Source organism: Hypanus sabinus, chromosome 18, assembly GCF_030144855.1.
Source record: "Hypanus sabinus isolate sHypSab1 chromosome 18, sHypSab1.hap1, whole genome shotgun sequence".
Lineage (NCBI taxonomy): Eukaryota > Metazoa > Chordata > Chondrichthyes > Myliobatiformes > Dasyatidae > Hypanus > Hypanus sabinus.
Genome location: NC_082723.1, coordinates 64,849,795 through 64,870,753, shown reverse-complemented (window position 1 = coordinate 64,870,753; position 20,959 = coordinate 64,849,795). Strand labels below are relative to the sequence as shown.

At 41.6% G+C, this 20,959-nt stretch overlaps 1 protein-coding gene across 1 annotated transcript in view; it reads right to left on the bottom strand.

Moving 5' to 3' along the window:
• sbno1 (strawberry notch homolog 1 (Drosophila)) overlaps positions 1–20,959 on the bottom strand; it is a 132,165-nt gene that overhangs the window by 27,075 nt on the left and 84,131 nt on the right. Inside the window, exons 14-20 of the mRNA XM_059994549.1 lie at positions 17,567–17,664; positions 14,863–15,014; positions 9,908–10,093; positions 5,840–6,007; positions 5,520–5,683; positions 1,472–1,603; positions 1,244–1,379 (exon numbers count right to left, since the gene is read on the bottom strand). Of these exons, the coding sequence (XP_059850532.1) occupies positions 1,244–1,379; positions 1,472–1,603; positions 5,520–5,683; positions 5,840–6,007; positions 9,908–10,093; positions 14,863–15,014; positions 17,567–17,664 (1,036 nt within the window). The remainder of the gene's footprint in view (positions 1–1,243; positions 1,380–1,471; positions 1,604–5,519; positions 5,684–5,839; positions 6,008–9,907; positions 10,094–14,862; positions 15,015–17,566; positions 17,665–20,959) is intronic.

The window sequence follows — 20,959 nt, the reverse complement described above, 5'->3', positions numbered from 1 at the left end:
CAAGTACCTGAAAACTATGCCCCCTCACGTTAGCCATTTCAGCCCTGGGAAAAAGCCTTTGGCTATACACACGATCAATGCCCCTCATCACCTTATTCACATATCAAGCCACCTCTCATCCTCAGTTGGTCCAAGGAGAAAAGGCCAAGTTCATTCAACATATTCTCATAAGGCATGCTCCCCAATCCAAGTAACATCCTTGTAAATCTCCTCTCCACCCTTTCTATGATTTCCACATCCTTCCTGTAGTGAGGCAACCAGAACTGAAAACAGTACTCCAAGTGGGGTCTGACCAGGGTCTTTCCTAGGTTAATGCACTTTAGTTTGGTATTTACGTGTGATTCATATGTAGATTTTATCCTTACCTTCATAAGCTATTGGGTGTTAAATGCTTTACACCGTGGTTTGGAGAAATGTTGTCATGTTTCTATATACATTATCTGGCTATAGACATTATATACATGTATGTAGTTAAGTGACAATAAACTTTGACTTGAGCTACACAGAAACAACATAGAAATTGTGCAGTGCAGCCACCATAGGTCAATAATTCCATGTGCTCCCTTTGCACTGTTGTCATCAGGAAGGTGGTATAGGAGCCTCAGGACCCACACCACTAGGTTCATGAACAGTTATTACCCTTCAACCTCAAGGCTCTCAAACCAAAGGGATAACTTCATTTGCCCCATCATTGAAATGTTCCCACAACCTCAGGGTTCCCACTCACGGACTCTTCATCTCATGTCCCCGATATTTATTGCTTACTGATTTCTTCCTTCTGTATTTGCACGGTTTGTCATCTTCCGCCCACTGGTTGAACATCCTAGTTCAGTGATCTTTTGTTGATTCTGTTAGGGTATAATTCCGTAGATTTGTTGAGTATGCCCAAAAGAAAATGAATCTCAGGGCTGTATACGGTGACACATATGTACTTTGATAATAAAATTTACTTTGAACGTTTTGCCAGATGATTTAAAGGAAGCTGTAATTAGGGAATATCGTAATGTTCAAAGTAAATTATAGCAACAGAGACACTGAAGAACAGATTGAGCATCAGATTTTGGAAAGGTGCAAAAAATATAGGTTGTCGTGGGTGCCTTCAACTTCCCTGATATTGGCGCCTCCTTAGTACAAATGTATTAGATGGCAGTAGAGGCAGCCATGGAAGGACATTCAATTAGCACTGTCAGACAATAACCACCAGAAGAGACACTAGGGAACACAGAAGCCGGCAGGTCCTCACCAAACTGCTGAATTGCACGGTCTGCACTCCAGGGCAGCTCCAACGTCATGTGCACACGCCGTCGCTGGTTCTTAACTCTGCGATCTGCTTGCAATGAAATCCCGGAACTGGCTGCTTCTGAAATTATCGCAATATTCTAACAGCCAGAGAAAAGGAAAATCACAAATTAAAAACCAGAAATCAGGGCTTACTGCCCCAAAACAAATAGCTGAAGTGAATTGCTTTTACCTTTTCTCCATCCATAAACCGCTGCTTCTCCGTGATGTTGAGGATTTCTACAGGAACATCAAGTTCGGATCTGGATTCGTAAGATATACTGCCATCATCGTTGCTCACAACCCTGCCTTTCCGGCCTGTCATCTGGAAAACAAAATCTCAACTGAGCAAGTCCAACAACAGAGCGTTTCAACAGATCAAGCAAGGAATAACAGTAATTAAAGCTGCACTACCAAGTCCTCTGCATGAATTATAGTACATTTATTATCAAAGCTGTGTATACAGCATGCAACTCCAAAATTTGTCTTCCCAACAGTCATGAAACAAAGAAATCCATGGAACCAAACTGTTCAAAGATAAACATCAAACTCCACACGCAAAAAAAAATCATGTAAACCTGAAGACAAACAAGCTAAAACACAGAATATAAAACACAAAATCAAAAGGCATATTTCAGTTCAGTTCAGTGTTTATTATCTGCAGGTAGCCCCGATTCAGAAATCACCCAAAAGTAGCAACAAAAAGAGCCACCAGAACCTGAACACATCATAAACCTGCACTTGAGTCCAAATCTACAAACCAAATTCATAAGCAGAATACTGCCTTACCTCAAATAAGTGTGACAATTTGCCAACTTACAAGCTTACTTTATGAAATCAGTACAGTTCTGGTAATTAATAAAGACAATTGGGTAGATTCAGAGCTACCTAATTTTGGGGTGGTGGGGTTGATAATAAAGATGCACAGCCCACTCAGTAGTTCAGAGAGATGGGTGAGACTTCTCAAAATAAAATTAGAGCTATCTAGATAAAAAAGCACCTCACCCCTCCTCTCAATGAGAAGACCATTCCTACTCAAGTAATCGATTCACAGAACCCAGACACTGCTGTTAACCTAAGAACCCATTATCTATTTATTGAGACACAGTAAAGAATAGGTCCTTCCAGCCCTTCGAACTGCACTGACCAGCAACACCCGATTTAACCCGACCCTAATAATGGGACAATTTACAATGACCAATTAACCTACTAACACAGCCCACTCAGTTTGGGGGAAATGCTGACTCTCCAAATAAAAGTCAAGGTATCTGACTGATCTGACTCCCCTCCCGAATGTCTCCACACTTACATCATTGACTCTGCTGTCAATACGAAAAACCAATATTCATCCTTGTTGTTCAAGTTATCCCGCTGAACACAGTGGGCATGCTATGTTGGTACTGGAAAGTGGCTACCCCCAGCAGATGCTGGTTGTTAATGCAAATGACATACTCAGGTGCCATGGTGGTGTAGCCACTAGCGCAATGCTATTACAGCTTGGGGTGCTGGAGCTCAGAGATCAATTCAAGCATTGTATGCACGGAACATGCATGTTTTCCCCATGTAATACATGGGTTTTCTCTGGGTCCTATTGGTCATTGTAAATTGTCCTGTGATCAAACTAGGGTTAAAACAGGGGTTGCTAGTGGTGCGGCTTGAAAACCCAGAAGGGCCAATTCCACAGTGTGGAATCTAGAATAAATATAGAAAATGCCAGGCCAGGCAGCATCTATGGAAAGAGGAACCATTTAATGTAGAAAGGTGGTCTCCCCCACCTGAGCATAACCCTAACACACATTACATACCATCCTCAATTTCTATTTAGTAATTCCATACCATACACTGAACTACCGCTAATTCCGCAAGAGATAATAAACCTTATAATCTGCCTAAGAATGGACATCAGTACAATGTGATGGCGAGCTTTATAACCTCAACATGATTCCAGTGTAGCGCCACCTGTCTGCATGGAGTTTGCACATTCTCTGTCATGATGTAGGTATTGTCAATTTTTCACCCTATGCCCGACTAAATCATCCTATTTCCTCAAATCTTAAGCATGTGCTAGATGGCACATTTATCTAGAGCCAGTAGGCGATTGCTGGGAGAACTGGAGCACACCAAAAGACCATAGGCAGAATTAAGCTATTTGGCCCATCGAGTGTGCTCCGCCATTTTATTATGGCTGATTTATTTTCCCTCTCTGGTCCAATCTCTTGCCTTCTGCCCATAACCCTTCATACCCTGACTATTCAGGGATCTATCAACCTCTGTCATGAGTATACCCAATGACCACTACCAGGTTCAAGAATAGTTACTACCCCTCAACCATCCACAACTTCTAGGAGTTTCTTAACTATTGCAAAAAGGTAAGTGAGGAACAGTGTTCCATTCAGAGTTGAGCATGTTGGCAAGTGGAAGAACATATTACTGAAATGCCTAATTTCTTAAATATATTGTTACAAGAACATAAGACTTCATTTTTACTGAGACATCTTGTTGGTTCTCTGCAGCTGAAATGATACTTTTACACAACGCTTTGGGAATACACTTTAGGAGTGACAACAAACTCTACTTTAACTTCCCTCTTCTCCAGTGCTGTTAAGTTTCCCTTCAAATCTTCAGTCAACCTTCTCCCACAGACAAGCCAACCATAACTACTACCATCCCATCACCAACCTTCTCTTTCTCTTCGAAGTTTCCAAATATTGTTGCCTTCCATACTAGCATCTAGTTTTCCCCATCAGATGTCCCTACTGTTGTGCAAGGCACTCCTTCCCTCCGCTAGCCTGCAGCTCATGTCGGGCAAGGAGCAGCACCTACTCAGCCCCCCGATCAGGGTCATGTGAAGCCATGGGAGCAGGTGGTGGATGGTCATATGAGCAGCCAGTGCATATCACCAGTCCTGGTTATGTGACCAATGACGTCAGGCAGACAATCTCTGAAGAATATCGATAATGGTTGGGGTCACCCAACGCTGCCCACAAGAAGGCAATGGCAAACCTCTTTGGCAGAAAAACTTGCCAAGAACAATCATGGTCTAAGATTGCCTACACCATATGACACAGCACATAATGATGACGACGACGACAGGCAAACAGGCCCTTCAGCCCACCATCTCTGTGCTGAACATCAAGTACCATGATATATTAATTCTACTCTCCACCATTCATCCTAGAGCCCACAATGTCATGGTATTTCAGGTTAGGGTTGTGCCTGCCTCCACCACCCACACGCAAGCTGGGTGAAAAAAATCCTTCCTCTCTGCCCCCACATTACTGTAAATATTTGTCTCCCGGTTACAGGCTCAGAGGGAGAAGTTCCTCAATATTCAATATTAAATTAAATGATCTCAGCCAGGCCCCACCACCAACTCAGCTTTCTCCAGCAGAATGAAAACAAACACAGCCTATCCAATTTCTCCCTATAACTAAAAAATGATCCCAGTGAATTGTCTCAGCCCTCCCCCTTGTCAATCATGTAATTTTTTTTTTTGTTATTTTTAGGAGATTTTGAATCGGGGTGGCCTGCAGATAACAAAATATGCCAGGACTCCTTTTGATTTTGTGTTTATATTCTGCGTTTTTTCACTTTTTTTTGTTTGCACGGTTTATTTTTTTTTAGTGCATAGTGGTGGTGGTGGGGGGTGTTCGATGTTTATTATTTTAACAGGTTTCATGGTTTTTGTTTCGTGGCAGTCTGTGGGGAAGACAAATCTTAGGGTTGTATACCACATACATACTTTTTGATAATAAGTGTACTTGAATCCTTCCTATAACCTTGATTTCAACATTTAAGGTGAGGTTTCATAGGTACATGGATGGTAGGGGTATGGAGGGTGATAGCCCCGGTGCAGGTTGATGGGAGTAGGCAGTTTAAATGGTTCAGCATGGACTAGATGGACTGAAGGGCCTGTTTCTGGGCTATACTTTTTTATGACTTTGGTTTTTACATCATGCTCAGACATGTACAAACTTTAGCTCTTCCAAAGTTCTGCTTGCAAAATTTGAGCCACTCTGTTGCACTAATCTTTCACCTCAATATTTGAGACCTACTTTTTCCTGCATTGCAATTCCAACATTGTTTAAAAATTACTGCTGTTTTTTCATCAAATCTTCAATGCTATGTAGTTTATCTTGTGACTCAGGTTTTGCTTGGTATCACAGCAGTGATCGCCATGACAGAAGCGGGTCATAGTTATGGATGTGCGCATTTTATATCGATACTTTCTTGGAACTGACCTCTGCTACGTTATCTGGGCCACCCAGCTCGTCTATGAGCTCATCCAGCGTATTTGGAGGTAGATCTTCAGCTAGTCTGTCCAGCTTCTCCAGTAACTCTCGTTTCATTTGCTGGGCTCTTTCCACTGCGTCCTGGCTGGCTACAATACTATGGCTACTGTTACCTTGAATTTTAATCAGAGGAAAAATGGAATAAGTTAAGTAACAGTTAGGAGTTCATTTATTTTTCAAAATACTCTAATCCTTGTCTGATTACAGTGCAAGATAAAAAGTACATACTTTAATGCAATTTCATTCGCATGATACTGCAACCCCTTTACCTGAAGGAAGTGCATTGTTGGTTGTGCAGCTGATTGAAGAGAAACTGGGCTTTTTTGATCCAAGGCCAGATGCTAGTAAGGCACTCTGGATAGAATCGGGATCAATACTTTTCTTCTTCTTTTTCTTCTCTTTGTCCTTCTTCCTCTCCTTCCTCACTAACCAAGGATCTGTTCCAATCCAAAAGGAGAATGGTTACAAATACTTTTGTGGGTGGGGGGATGGGGTGCGACAACATCCAGTTTCTCACGTTTCCCCACACAAGCCCAAGGCATCCCCCACCACCAAATCATTACACCAAACCTCCTTCATTTCTGCCATTCTCAAATTATTCAGCCCAACAAGTCTGTTCTGACGTTCCATCATGGATGATTTATTACCCTTCTCAACCCCATTCTCCTACCTTCTCTCTGTAACTTCTGACACCTTGACTAATGAAGAACCCATCTATTTTTGCTTTAAATATACCCAATGACTTGGCCTCCACAGCTGTCTGTGGCAATGAATTCCACAGATTCACCACTCTGTTTGAAGAAATTCCTGAGCCTCAAGCCCAAAGAAGGCTGCAACAGAATCTTCTCCAGCTGCCTCAGCAGTTACAACCAGTCCCTCACAAGGTTTCAGTTAATATACCTAATGGTTGCCACAGCTGATACACCCCAAGCTCAACTCTTCATCTTCACTTCCTGAATCTATTAGAATCAATGTACTAAATCTTCTGACCACTCACCCTATCATTGTCATCCCCCATTGAATTCACACCACTCTCCAGAATACACCTACTTTCGCATGCCTTTCCAACTAATACTTTTGACTTATGTTTGTACAGACTGAATAATGGTCAGGATTTAGCACAGAGCATGGTTTATTGATGTGGAACATACATCTTGCTGAGAGATTGAAATCTCAAAACAGGAAGTTGGAAGAACACACACCAGTCCTCACTGAGGGCTCAGGGTGGAAAGGCTGAGCAGTTTTAAGGAACCAACATCTCAGAGTAGGTGTCCTAAGACCAACTCACTGATGCTATCATGAAGAAAGCTTGCCAGTGGCTGTACTCTGTTAGGAGTTCACGGAAATTTGGTAAAAACACTTGCAAATTTCTACAGATGTACAGTGGAGAACATTCTGCCTGGTGTGGAGGCTCCAATATACAGGATTAGAGATGTAGGAACACCCCCCACCATCAAGGACATTTTCAAGTGACAATGCCTCAAGAAGGCATGTAAGACCCCATCCAAGACATTGCCCCTTTCTGTTTAAAAGCCACCAGGGAGGTGGTACAGGAGCTTCAAGACCCATTCAATGATTCAGGATTAGCTTCTGGCCTTCCATCATCAGACTTCTGAAGGGTGCACGAATAATCCTTTTCTTTTGCACTAGTTCTTTGTGATCTGCAGTAATTCTACACCATACACTCAACTACTGCTAATTCCACAAAAGATAATAAGTCTTGTATCTGCCTGAGAAGAATGGACATCAGTACAATGTGATGGGGAGCTTTACAACCTCAACATGCTTCCTGTGTAGCACCACCTATCTGCACGGAGTTTGCACATTCTCTTTCATGACACAGATATTGTCAATTTTTCACCTTATGCCTGACCGAATCATCCCACTGCCTCAAATCTTAAGCATGTGCTAGCTGACACATTGAATATCTAGAGCCAGTAGGTGGCTGCTGGGAGAACTGGAGCACACCAAAAGACCATAGGCAGAATTAGGCCATTTGGCCCATCGAGTGTGCTCTGCCATTTTATCATGGCTGATTTATTTTCCCTCTCAGCCCCATCTCCTGCCTCCTTCCCTCAACCCTTCACACTCAACTAATCAAGAATCTATCAACCTCTGCCTTATACCCACCACCAGGTTCAGGAATAGTTACTCCTGCTCAACCATTAGGCTCTTGAATAAAAGGGGACAACGACACTCACTCGCCCCATCATTGAGATGTTCTCACCACCAATGATCTCACTTAGAGGACTTTATTTCATTATCTCATGTTCTTGTTATTTATTACTTATTTATTTTTATTTGTTGTCTTCTGTACTCTGGTTAGATCTTTCATTGAAATCAGGAAACAGCAAGTTGGTAGTACACACACCGGTTCTCACTGAGGGCTCAGTGGTGGAAAGGATGTGCAGTTTCAAGTTTCTGGGCACCAGCACCTCAGAGAATGGGTCCTAGGACCAACACAGTAATCTGAGTATAACCACAAGAGTATGAATCTCAGGCATGTATATGGCGACATGCAGTTGCAAGAAAAAGTTTGTAAATCCTTTGCAATTACCTATTTTGTCTGCATTAATTACTTACTAAACATGGTCTGATCTTCATCTAAGTCACAATAGGAGACAAACACGATCTGCCTAAACAAATAACACACACAATTGTACTTCTTTCTCATCGATACTGAGTACAGCATCTAAACAATCACAGTCTAGATTCAAAAAAATGTATGTGAACCTCTGGGGTAAAGCCTTCTACAAAAGCTTTTTGGAGTCAAGTGTTCCAATCAATAAGATGAGATTGGAGGTGTGGGCTGTAGAGGTGCCCTGCTGTATAAAAGAGACACACAAAGTCGGGTCACTGACAGAACCTGCTCTTCTCAAGAAAGATCTGCTTATGTGCATCATACCTCAATCAAAGCAACTTTCAGAGGACCTTAGAAGAATTGTAGAGATGCATGAAGCTGGAAAAGACTACGAAAGCATGTCTAAAGACCTGAGTGTTCATCAGTCCACGGTAAGAGAAATGGTCTACAAATGGAGGAAACTCAGTACTGTTGCTACTCTCCCTGGGAATGGGCATCCTGCAAAGATCACACCAACAGCACAATGTGCAATGCTGAGTGAGGTGAAAAAGAACCCAAGGGCAACAGCAAAAGACCTGCAGAAATCTCTAGAACTTGCTAAAGTCTCTGTACATCATGCATCTTCTCGAAGAAAAGCACTGAGCAAGAATGGTGTTCATTGAAGACCACCATGGAGAAAACAACTGTCCTCCAAAAAAAAACACAGCTACACATCTCCTCAGGCTTGCAAAAGACACCTGGATGTCCATAACACTTCTGGCACAATGTCCTGTAGACAGATGAGATGAGAGTTGAACGTTTTGGCAGAAATGTACACTGCTAGATTTGCAAGTAAAAGGGCACAGCATATCAACACCAAAACCTCATCCCAACTGTGAAGCATGGTGGAAAGAGCATCATGCCTTGGGGCTGCTTTGCTGCCTCAGGGCCTGAACAACTTGCAATCAATTGTATCAAGACGTTATACAGGAGAATGCCAGATGGCATTCTGTCGCCAGAAGCTTAATAGAAGTTGGACGATGCAACAAGGCAATGGTCCAAAACACAAGAATAAATCACAACAAAATGGTTTAAAAAGATATGTGTTGGAATGGCTAAGTCAGAGTCCAGACCCTAACTCAATTGAGTTGCTGTGGCATGACCCGAGGAGGACTGTTCATGCAAGGTATCCCAGAAATATTGATGAACTGAAACAGTTTTGAATGGAGAAATAGTCTAATAATAATGCTCCTCACCATTGTGCAAGTCTGATCATCAGCTACAGGAAATGTTTGGTGAAGGTTATTGCTGCTAAAGGTGATTCTACAAGCAATTAAACACAAAGATTCACATACTTTTTCCAGCCTGGACTGTGAATGAATAAACAATGTGCTCAATAAAGACATGTGAAGTACAATTGGGTGTGTGTTATTAGTTTAGGCAGATTGTGTTTATCTATTATTGTGAGTTATATGAAGATCAGAGCATATTTTATCAATAGTTATTGCAGAAAACCAGGTAATTGAAAAGAGATCACTGATTTTTTTTTTCTTGCAACTGTGTATATACTTTAATAAAATTTACATTGAACATTGACTTGATCGCCAAAGCAGAGCTCTAGGAGGCAATATTCAGAGGCAATGACCTAGATCACATTATAGCTAACCGCACTTACATTACACCACTCACTGCTGGCTGCACAAATTGTCCTTTCTCATTCTGGGCTCTATGGACACTAGTCTAGAACAGAAATGCTGTTCATCTGTCACCAACTTACCATCCTCCTCATCAGAAGATTCATCCCTGAAAGGGTTGAAGTCATCGTCAGCAGAACTGACAGAGTGAAAACTTTCTGCATCACTGCCTTCACTTTCAGACACCTCAGATTCACTCCCTGAAGAGCTGCTCCCAGCAAGCCCTTTGCTCTTGCGAACTTTTTTAGCTTCACGTTTGTCCTCGTTGGCTGAAAAGTAACAAGTCACATTTAAAAGTTTTCACACAAGAAAATTAATCAATCTTGTCATTTTTCAAATGCAAGGTTTTGAGTCAAAACTTTCAGCACCCCGGGTCCTTGATAAGCAGGAAAGCTAAGTACTGCCCAGTCAAACATCTTACTGGAAGTTTGGTTCAAGTGATAGACTTTTAAAGAGAGTTACAATAATATGTAAAGATTGCAGTTTAATAGCTGCTGGGATCAAATGAAGGTGGGCTAAGGGACGCATGGACTCAGCTTAATCAGAGTAGTAAGCCACACAGCTACTCTGAAATTCATGCCTGTAGTTGATATTCTAATTCAGCACCATTCTCAGATCCTCTGTGGCGCTCACTCAGATTTATTGATTTCCATCTTGAACGAAAAGGGGCATTCACAACCCTTCATGTTTGAGAAATCCAAAGGCTCAGTGAAGGTTTCTCTTTTCTGATGTAAACTCCCTACCTCTTATCCTCAAGCAGTTGTATCATCAGAGGCTGCTGAGGCACAGAAAATATGGCTCAGCCGCTGTCACCCCTTTCAATATATTCTCCTAATCATATGCTCTCAACTTTCCCCCTCAGTTCAGATTTAACATCCAAGTTTTACATCAACTTTGTAGATGATGAGATTCTAAGTAAAATTCTAAACATATTACTGCCTCTCTCTCACAAAAGGCCCTCGACCCTAGGGTAACCTAATAGCCCTATCTCACCGCACTAACCCCAAGACCCTATAGAGCTTTTTACCTGGTTGATTCCTCAAGGCACTGATGCAGAACAGTTTCAAATACTTCCATAAATTCATATTACAGCAAGTTTGATCTCTCTAGACTCCTATAACACATGAACCTCTAACCACCTGATTTATATCATGCTGTGTTGTACCCATATGGTAGTCCCCTGCCTTTGCCAATTTTTAATTAGACTCAAAAAGTTATTATGCCTCTACGTAATTCATCATGACAAAATTGGTCCTCATCACTGATCACCCCCTTAAATAACAGTTCTACAGCAGCACCCCGTTCCCAAATGTCAAATACAGTGGACTCTGGTAAATTGAGCCATTAGTTGATTTGGGACAACCGCTTATTTGGGACAACTCCTAAAGAACAAAAATGAATCGAGAAAACAGCCCGGATTCCCTTAATTTTGGACACTATGCTACTAATTGGGACCAGAGACTGTTGCCGATCAGTTTCTAACTAGGGTCAGTCGTGTGCATGTGTGATTGTTAGACACCACACAATGCTCAGTGAACAGTTTTTAAATAGCATTAGTTGTGTGTGCTTGTGTTCAAAAAGCAGTGATCTTTGTCATTGACAGCTGGCGAGAAATAAGCAGTAAGACAAATTAGAATCGCTCAATGTGGTTTCAAGCATTTAGGTGTGGAGATGCTAGAGATTTTATATTTTGTACACTTTTTGTGCCTTGAATTAATCTAATCTAATGGTGTGGACACATTTGTTTACAGTGTCTTTGTCATTGTAAACATTCACTTGTGCATCAGAAAATTTTTGATGTACATTTGTTCTCGTTCGTTTTCACCCTTGCTTTTCCTGCTTTGTCTTTCTTTCCTTAGCTCTGCAACTTGCTCCAGCCAAACTAGTGGAACCTTTCCCAATAATAAAAGCACACCCTCCTGCAAGGATTATGACCCTGCTGAATTTCAACCCTTCCTAGTAGTATACGTTCCCCCTCTGCCTCAAATCGAAAGCCCTCACTTCTGCCCACCAACACATAGATGTGCTCAATTCCCCAATTTCTATGCATAGCACTGAGAATAATCCTGAGTTGGAAGTCTTGCTTTCCAATCACTTCCCAGCTCTCAAAACTCTCCATGAAAATTGACCAGAACTTTTCAATATAAATAGAGATGACACATCCATTTGAGATAATTTTTTTGGTTTAAGTTGCTAGTGCTTTACGACTTAATTCCTCTTGAGACAGTAGAATTTATTAATGTACTGAGATAGAGCAGTGAATAAGTCCATCCAGCACTTCGAACTACAGAAATCCTCCGATTTGACCCTAGCTTAATCACGGGACAATTTACAATGACCAGTTAACCTACTAATCGGTACATCTTTGGATGGTGGGAGGAAACTGAAGCACACAGAGAAAACTCACATAGTTGTGGGGATGATGTACAAACTCCTTACAGAACATTGAAATTGAACTCTAAACTCCGATACCTGAAGCTGCATTAACATCACAGAAACTGGTGTCCAAGGTACTTGAATACATATGGGAATGAACCATTACAGGAAACTGCAGTCAGTCATGTTATCATTTACCCAGCATACAGACACTGATATGTGATAACAGTCTGGGTATGTTCACTAATTGTGTCATACTTTCAGATGTTTTTAAAGACTTTTTTAAAATTATAAATTTGTGGCAGGAGGCAACTAAACTTGATGAAAACAATGCAGAAATTATTTACATGAACTTTGACAACATCCCTCCATGGAAGGATGGTACAGAGATCAAGGAACAAGGAATCTGATGCCAAACTGGATCCAAAATCAGTTTGGTGGCAGAAGGTGGTGGCACTAGTGCAATGGCTTTTAATGATAGAGGGGATAGGACACTATAAGACACAGGAACAGAATTAGGCCATTCAACTCATTAAGTCTGCTCCCCATTTCATCATGGCTGATTCGTTTCCCTGTCAACCCCTAATCTCCTGACTTCTCCCCATATCCTTTCATACCCTGACTAAATAAGAACATATTAGCCTCCACCTTAAATGCACCCAGTGACGAGGCTTCCGCAGCTGCCTGTGGCAATGAATTTCAGATTCATCACCATCTACCAAAAGAAATTCCTCCTCAACTCTGTTCTAAATGGAGAACTGCTATTTTGAGACTGTGCCCTCTGGTCCTAGACTCCTCCACCAAAGGGAACATCCTCTTTGGCCAACTGGAAAGGTTGGGCAGGATAGAGGCAGAGGGAATTTAATCCAGACAAGTGTTAGGTGATGTATTCAAGACAAGTCAAGTAAATGGCAAAGGGCCAGAGAAGCATGGACACATTCCTTAATACACCTTAGGTTAATCAACTTTTCTCTATTTATCGCATTGTGAAGGGCAATTCCATTCAGTTTTGGATATGGAAGAGGTTTGGGAAGCTGATTTTGGATTGGTAAGTGTTTTGGAATGATGGTTTCAGTTATGGAAGCTGCTTAAAAGCTGTGTTTGGGAATGGTGCAGCCAGTAGAGGCACTGCAAGTCAGCACCAGGTTCAATCCCAACCTCAGGGGCCAAGTGGACTCTGCACACTCTCCACGTTTGTGTGGGTTTCCTCTCACAACAGTGTGGAGGGTGACAAGCTAATTCTGCAGATGAATAGTCGAATCTAGGACTAGTTGATGAGAATGCAGAGGGAATAAAAGAAGAGGTATTAACATAGGATTAGTGTCAATGTGTGGGGATTAAGCCGGACAAAGGGTCTGTTTCTGTGCCATCTCAATGACTAATTACCAACAATGCAGTAAACTGAAAATTGTGGATGTAACCCTAGGTGTATTAAGGAATGCAGGATGTATTGCTCAAACATTTACCAGTATTTCAATACACTTTTATTTACAGTGCAGATTATCTAATCAAATGCCACAGTTTATTTTCAAAATTACCTTGGAGAATTTCTTACAAAGCTTTCATAACTCAGACCTGTCATTGAGCCCAATACACTAACCCTACTGCTAATGCTCTGCCTGAGCTTTCACCACCAAACACCAGCGATTTGGCCAGCAGCAGCCCCACCAATATATCTGTGCTTTAATCAGCAGCAGCTTTGTCCATTCTTCCATTCTGATAAGAGATTCAAAGTGGCCCAGTAAAATACAATGAAACAATCGCTGTTTATCCTACCCATGTAAACACGAAACCAGGGGACCAAGAAGCATCACACAACTTGTATATTTAACATCTGTTGGAAATAAATTCGGTAAATAACCAGCATTGATTCTTTTATAGACAAGGCCCCACACTCGTCTAATTTAACAAGCCACATCTGAAAGACCAATCCGTTTGCCCAAGTAGTTCAAGTCAGTGCTAAAGGTCAGTGATAGAGACGACGAGCTGCCATGACACTTTGATCAACATGAATGCTGCGGGTAGTCTGAGCAATCCCAATTCACTGAAAGCCAAGTAAACTTCCCACTCACATGTGTAAAAAGAATGAAATCAATTAGAAATTAATTATAAAAGTTAAAAATAAAATACATCATAAGCTTGAAACCACTTGGGTATTATAAAGATTAATTAAACCACGTATAATTGAAAAGAAGCTTGCCTTATCCTCAAGATTCAACAACTCCCATTGGAATCAATTGGCTGAAAAGATTCTGCACTAAGTCCAACCTGGCACAGGATCCTAAAGAACTCCCCAGCGTACACATTTGGGAATACTGACAAGATCTCGTTCCAGCCTCAGACTTCATGGGATTTAGCACATTAGAACAAATAATATCAAATATCAATATGAGAGACAGTCGTGGACATTGTACTCCGTCACACACTCACCAATGTCAGTGTGAGGAACAGTCGTGGACATCATATTCCGTCACACTCACCAATATCAGTGTGAGGACAGTCGTGAACATCGTACTCCGTCACACACTCACCAATATCAGTGTGAGGGACAGTCGTGGACATTGTACTCCATCACACACTCACCAATATCAGTGTGAGGGACAGTCGTGGACATCATACTCCATCACACACTCACCAATATCAGTGTGAGGGAAGATCATACCTTTCCGTTTTTTCCCTTTGTTCTGCCTCGATGGACTGTCATTGGGAGAGTCTTGATTGCTAGGCGCATTCATTTCTATCCCCAACAAACTGTACAACTTCTTTCTGTCAGGTGCTGGGAAATGTTTCTCAATCAAAGACTGAAGAACACCTCTGAAAGTGAAAAAAAAGTAACCTTGAAACTGCATTATGAATAGCTTCTGTTAACAATAAACACAGGAGATTCTGCAGCTGCTGTAGGAACTCAGCATGTCAGGCAGTATCTATGGAAATGAATAATCAATTGACATTTTGGGCTGACAGCATTCATCAGGACTTTGCTTGTGTTAACAATGCTTGTCAGCAAAAAAATTATGCTTAGAAACCCTGTTAACTCCAGAAGGCAAAAATCTCAATTATTTCAAACATTAACTCCTTTATGACCAAAGAACAGACACCAGTAGGGTAAAGATTCAGTAAGAGAGTTGATTATTGGTTCTCAGCTCCAACTTGCCCAGATTTATATATCAGCCCTTGGAGAGCTCAATTAGGAACTCCAGCACCGAACGAAGGAGATGGCCACATCCAATGAAATACACAAACCCGAAGTAAAACTCTTTATCAGAAATTTCAAGCTACTACCAAGTCATGACTTTACTTGAGTGTAAAGAACAAACAGATGTTTCCTTTCTTCAATATGGATCTGTAACTTTCACTGTAAAAGTCAATTTCTTTGATCTGAAGCAAAACAGATAATTCTGGAGGACTTGCTGAGTTCCGCCAGCATTTTGTCTATTGCTCAAGATTTCTAACACGTGCAGGATCTCTTGCATCTTTGATCTTCAGGGTAGAAACTGAAAGGCTGTTACACATGTAAGTTCATCTAAAGAACTGATATTAACAGTCCATTTTCAGGTGACCACTTCAGGGTGTATTTCATTCATCAGATTATATTATAGAAACACAGAAAACCTACAACACAGCACAGGCCCTTCGGTCCACAAAGCTGTGCCGAACACATCCTTACCTTAGAACTACCTAGGCTTACCCGTAGCCCTCTATTTTTCTAAGCACGTACCTATCCAGGATTCTCTTAAAAGACCCTATCATTTTCACCTCCACAACCGCTGCCGGCAGCCCATTCCACGCACTCACTACTTTCCGAGTAAAAAAAAACTTAACCCTGACATCTCCTCTGTACCTACTCCCCAGCACCTTAAAGCTGTGTCCTCTTGTGGCAACCATTTCAACCTGGGAAAAAGCCTCAGACTATCCACACGATCAATGCCTTTCATCATCTTATACACCTCTGTCAGGTCACCTCTCATCCTCCTTCACTCCAAGGAGAAAAGGACGAGTTCACTCAACCTAATCTCATAAGGCATGCTCCCCAATCCAGGCAACATCCTTGTAAATCTCCCCTGCATCCTTCCTATGGTTTCCACATCCTTCCTGTAGTGAGGTGACCAGAATTGAGCACAGTACTCTAAGTCGGGGTCTGACCAGGGTCCTATATAGCTGCAACATTACTCTCGGCTCTTAAACTCAACCCAAGATTGATGAAAGCCAATGCACCGTATGCTGTCTTAACCACAGAGCCAACCTGCACAGCAGCTTTGAATGTCCTGTTGACTTCGACACCAAGATCCCTCTGATCCTACTGATATATGACCTTTGGGAAGCATGGGCAAAACAACACAGTTGCTATTCATGAAACCAGTCACATGTAGTAATTGCTTTCAGTGCTTCATATTTTTTAACTGCCAGGACGTAATAGTTCAGACTGAGCTGTTAGAAGTTTTAAATGGATTCTTTAACAAAAAATGTATTTTAAACTATCTGCACCCTGTTTTAATTAGGACAGCTCAGAACTGATTTGACGTCTAAATCATGGTACTTCAGAACTTCCCTGGATCATGCATTTACAGAGCCTGACCACATCTGAGGAACATCACACTGGAGCTTGCCAGCTCACCAGAGAAAGAAAAGCAATAAACATGGCCCATTTGAATGGGAGGTACCACTGAAACTTATTGAATGTTGAAAGGACGCTCACAAAAATGATTCCAGGATTGAAAGGCTTATCATATGAGGAGCATTTGATGGCTTTGGGCCTGTACTCACTGAAATTCAGAAGAATTGGGGGTGGGGGTGATAGTGGTATCTCATTGAAAGGCCCAGAGAGAGTGGATATGAAGAAGATGTTTCTTATGGTGGTGCAGTCCAAGACCAGAGGACATGGCCTTAGAATAGAGGGATGTCCATCTGGAACACAGATGAGAAGGAATTTCTTCAGCCAGCGAGCGGTGAATCTGTGGAATTCGTTGCCACAGGTAGCTGTGGAAGCCAAGATAATGGGTATATTTAAACCAGAGGTTGATAGATTCTTGATTAGTCAGAGCATGAAGGGATACTGGAAGAAGGCTGGAGTTTAAGACTGAGAGAGAAATCGATCAGTCAGACTCGATGGGCAACATGCCCCAGTTCTGATCCTATATCTTATGGTTACGTTCCACACAGTTTTCCTCACTTACTTTAGTAGTTTGTGGGTATAGACACCTGTAGCAAAAGAATGAAAGTCCAGGTGGCAATGGCAGAGCATTTCAGGAAAACAGAAACTCCCACATTCCATTTATATAGTAGCAATAATACACGTAGCTTTGTACTGCCACAACCTGTCAAACAAGATATTCAGTAAAAGGTTCATTTATACTGCGCAAACGTACTTAGCAGTTGAAACAAAGTCATTCAGTTCACCACCACCTTCCTCCAGAGCTTCCAGGGTTCTTGCTTCTCCAGTGGACTGAAGACCAATCACCACACACTAGAAGTAAATAGAAAAATTAAGCCATTAGAATAGTTTAGACTTAGTACAGTGCAGAAGCTGAAATCAAGCTTGCATGCACCATTTGTGCTGGAAGCTCATTCCACACTCTCACCACGCTGTGAAAAGGTTTCCTCTCATGTTCCCTTTAAACTTTTCACTTTCACCCTTAATCTATGACCTCTGGTTGCAGTCCTACCCAACTTCAGTGGAAATATCCTGCTTGTATTTACTCTATCTATACCCCTCAGAATTTTGTACATCTCTATTAAATCTCTGCTAAATCTACTACATTCCAAGGGAAAAAGTCCTAACCTATTCAATCTTTCCTTACAACTCAGTTCTTCCAGTCCTTGCAACATCTTTGTAAATTTTCTCTTTCAATCTTATTTACATCTTTTCTGTAGATAGGTGACCAATACTGTACACAATACTCCAAATTCAGCTTCACTGTGTTTCCTCCCACAGTCCAAAGACACACTGGCTGATAGGTTAATTGGTCATTGTAAATTGTCCCGTGATTAGGCTAGGGTTAAATTGGGGGACTCCTGATTGGCGTGGACTTGAAGGGCTGAAAGGGCCTATACCATGGTGTATCTTAACAAACAAATAAATATCTATTTACAGTGCTGTTGTAGGAAAGCAGCATCCATCATCAGGGAACCCCACCACCCAGTCCAATCTCTCTTCTCGCTTCTGAAGGTGCAAAAGCCTCAGGACTTGCACCACCAAGTTCAAGAACAGTTAGTACCCTTCCACCATCAGGCTCCTAAAACCAAAGGAGATAACTACACTCGCTTGACCGTCAACCAATGATCTCACTTTCAAGGACTCTATCTTGTTATCTCATGTTCTCATTATTTATATTTGCGATTGCAGTTTGTCATCTTCTGCACTCTAGTTGACTTTCATTGATCCTGTTATAGTTACCATTCTATAGATTTGCTGAGTATCACAGGAAAATGAATCTCATATACATGTACTTTGATAATAAATTTACCTTAAACTTTGAAATAAAATTACAAAAGATTACACACATGTAGAACAGGCATAAATGTAGCAAATCAACTTCAATGTGTGAGCCATTAGATTTTAGATTAGATTAGAAAGTGAATTGGCCATTGGTGTAGTGACATCAGCACCAGACTTCGAGGCAAATGGCCCAGAGTTCAAATTATGACCAACCCCTTGAACGCTTTCCACCTGTGCTGGGTTGAGTGACGAGCTAGCAACTCGAGCTTGTAAAACAAAAACAGTCAAAATGCTATGGAAACAGCAAAAAATGCCACTCAGTGGGCCACAAGGCATGAAAAGCAAAAAGCAAAATGAATAACTGGAACATAATGCAATGAAAATAAAGGAGAAGATCTGACACAAGTGTACAAGGCAGGACAGATGTGACTTAGTCACAGAAAGTTACTGCACAGAAACATCCCACTGTGCCCATGCCAACCATGGTGCTCACCTCTGCCAATCTTACTTACTCTCATTATACCTGCCTTCCTTTCCTAAACCAACAACTGGTCCAAACAAGTCAGTTTGGAAAGGAACCCCACATGTGAGTATGTAGACATTGTGGGTGTGCTGCGAGTACTGTATGTGGTTGCAGATTTGAGGATCCAGTGAGTGAAATGGAAGACTCAGATTGAGAATGGGCTCTTTAAGTATTTAATTGAAAATGAACAATGAAACCCTAAACCAGGCGTCAAGCTGAACAAGTCTGAACAACGCAAAACCACAATGTTGGACATTCAGTCATGCTTTAATTGAACAGGTAACTCCATCAAATCGCTCCAAGCCATGAAATTGAAGAATTGAAGAACTAAGCATGCTATAAAATTAATTCTTTACTAAACAAAAGCTGGGGGGGGGGGTCTTCAGCGCTGGTCACACCCTCAGCGGGCCCTACAGACAAAAGAAAAAGGCTCAGCCCTCCACACGTACTATTTTATACCCTTGAGGCGACCCTCAGTAACTGGCGCCACGGCACCCAAACCAACCAATGGGAAACAGTGGTTGCGTCCTTTAAATGGGCCAATCAACAAATGACATGGCGGAAGCAGCTTTCAACTGACAAATAAGCCAAACCCCCCCACCCCACCACCATGACAGTCGAAACACTTGCAGCCTATCCCCAGCACATCATCAGTTGCATTGATTGTTAACGCAAATGACTCAATTTACTGTGCATTTTGATGTACAGAGTGAGAAATAAATTCATCTAAAAGTTGCAGTAGTACCTGCCTTGGCCATCTCTTTATCAGCTCATTTCAAATATTCACCACCTTCTGGTGAAGAACACATTCCTCTCACCTTAAAACCTGTGCCCTCCATTTCCTGGGAAATAAACTGTCTTATTTACGTCCATAAATTGTGTCAATCTCTATGCAGACACTCCTTAGCCTCCTATGAGAACTAACAGAGCCTATCCAATCTCTTATAGACAGCCCTCCAGTCTAGGCAACATCCTGGAGAATCATTTCTGTGCCCTAGGGAAGCTACAGGGCTCAAGGCTGAGCCCTCCACACGTACTATTTTATACCCTTGAGGCTACCCTCAGTAACCGGCGCCACGGCACCCAAACCAACCAATGGGAAACAGTGGTTGCGTCCTTTAAATGGGCCAATCAACAAATGACATGTCTTGAAACACATTGTGATGGAGAGCACTCAGTAAACACACTTCTTACACATGTGCATCTACACACACATAAACATTGCACTGTCACTCTGCTGTCATTGCGCGCAGTGTATGCACTTCAATGTCTTCCTCGGCATATTCCTATAATGAGTTCGAGACCAAGCTGATGCACTCAGGTTGGCCTTATGGTGCTTTTCCCACCATTCATGACAGAATATTCCATTTCTTTAATATTGGAGACCTGTAAATGTGTATCTGTTGTTTGTATACTGTATCTAATGGAGATGCTTTTGTTCATTGTGTAATATGATTGTAACTACATTGTGGGGTGCAGCATCGTACTTTAATTCACATGTATTCTAATGTTAACTCTGTGGGTAATTAAAGATGGTATGTTTTAGTGTCGAATAAGAAGCACATTGCCCTCCATGCAAGAGAGGTGGGTTGCCTGGAGTTCACACTGGACAAGAAATATATATGAACCTGTTATTGTGTTTTCTGGTAAATATAGTTTTGTAAATAATGGCAGTTTTCTTTTCACTATTTTCACTAGATTTTGTAACTTTGATTTTTGATGCACCTAATAAACACCCTTGCACTGAAGTCATTTTTCTCTTTGGTCGTTGCATGTATCTGACACACATCCACATTACAA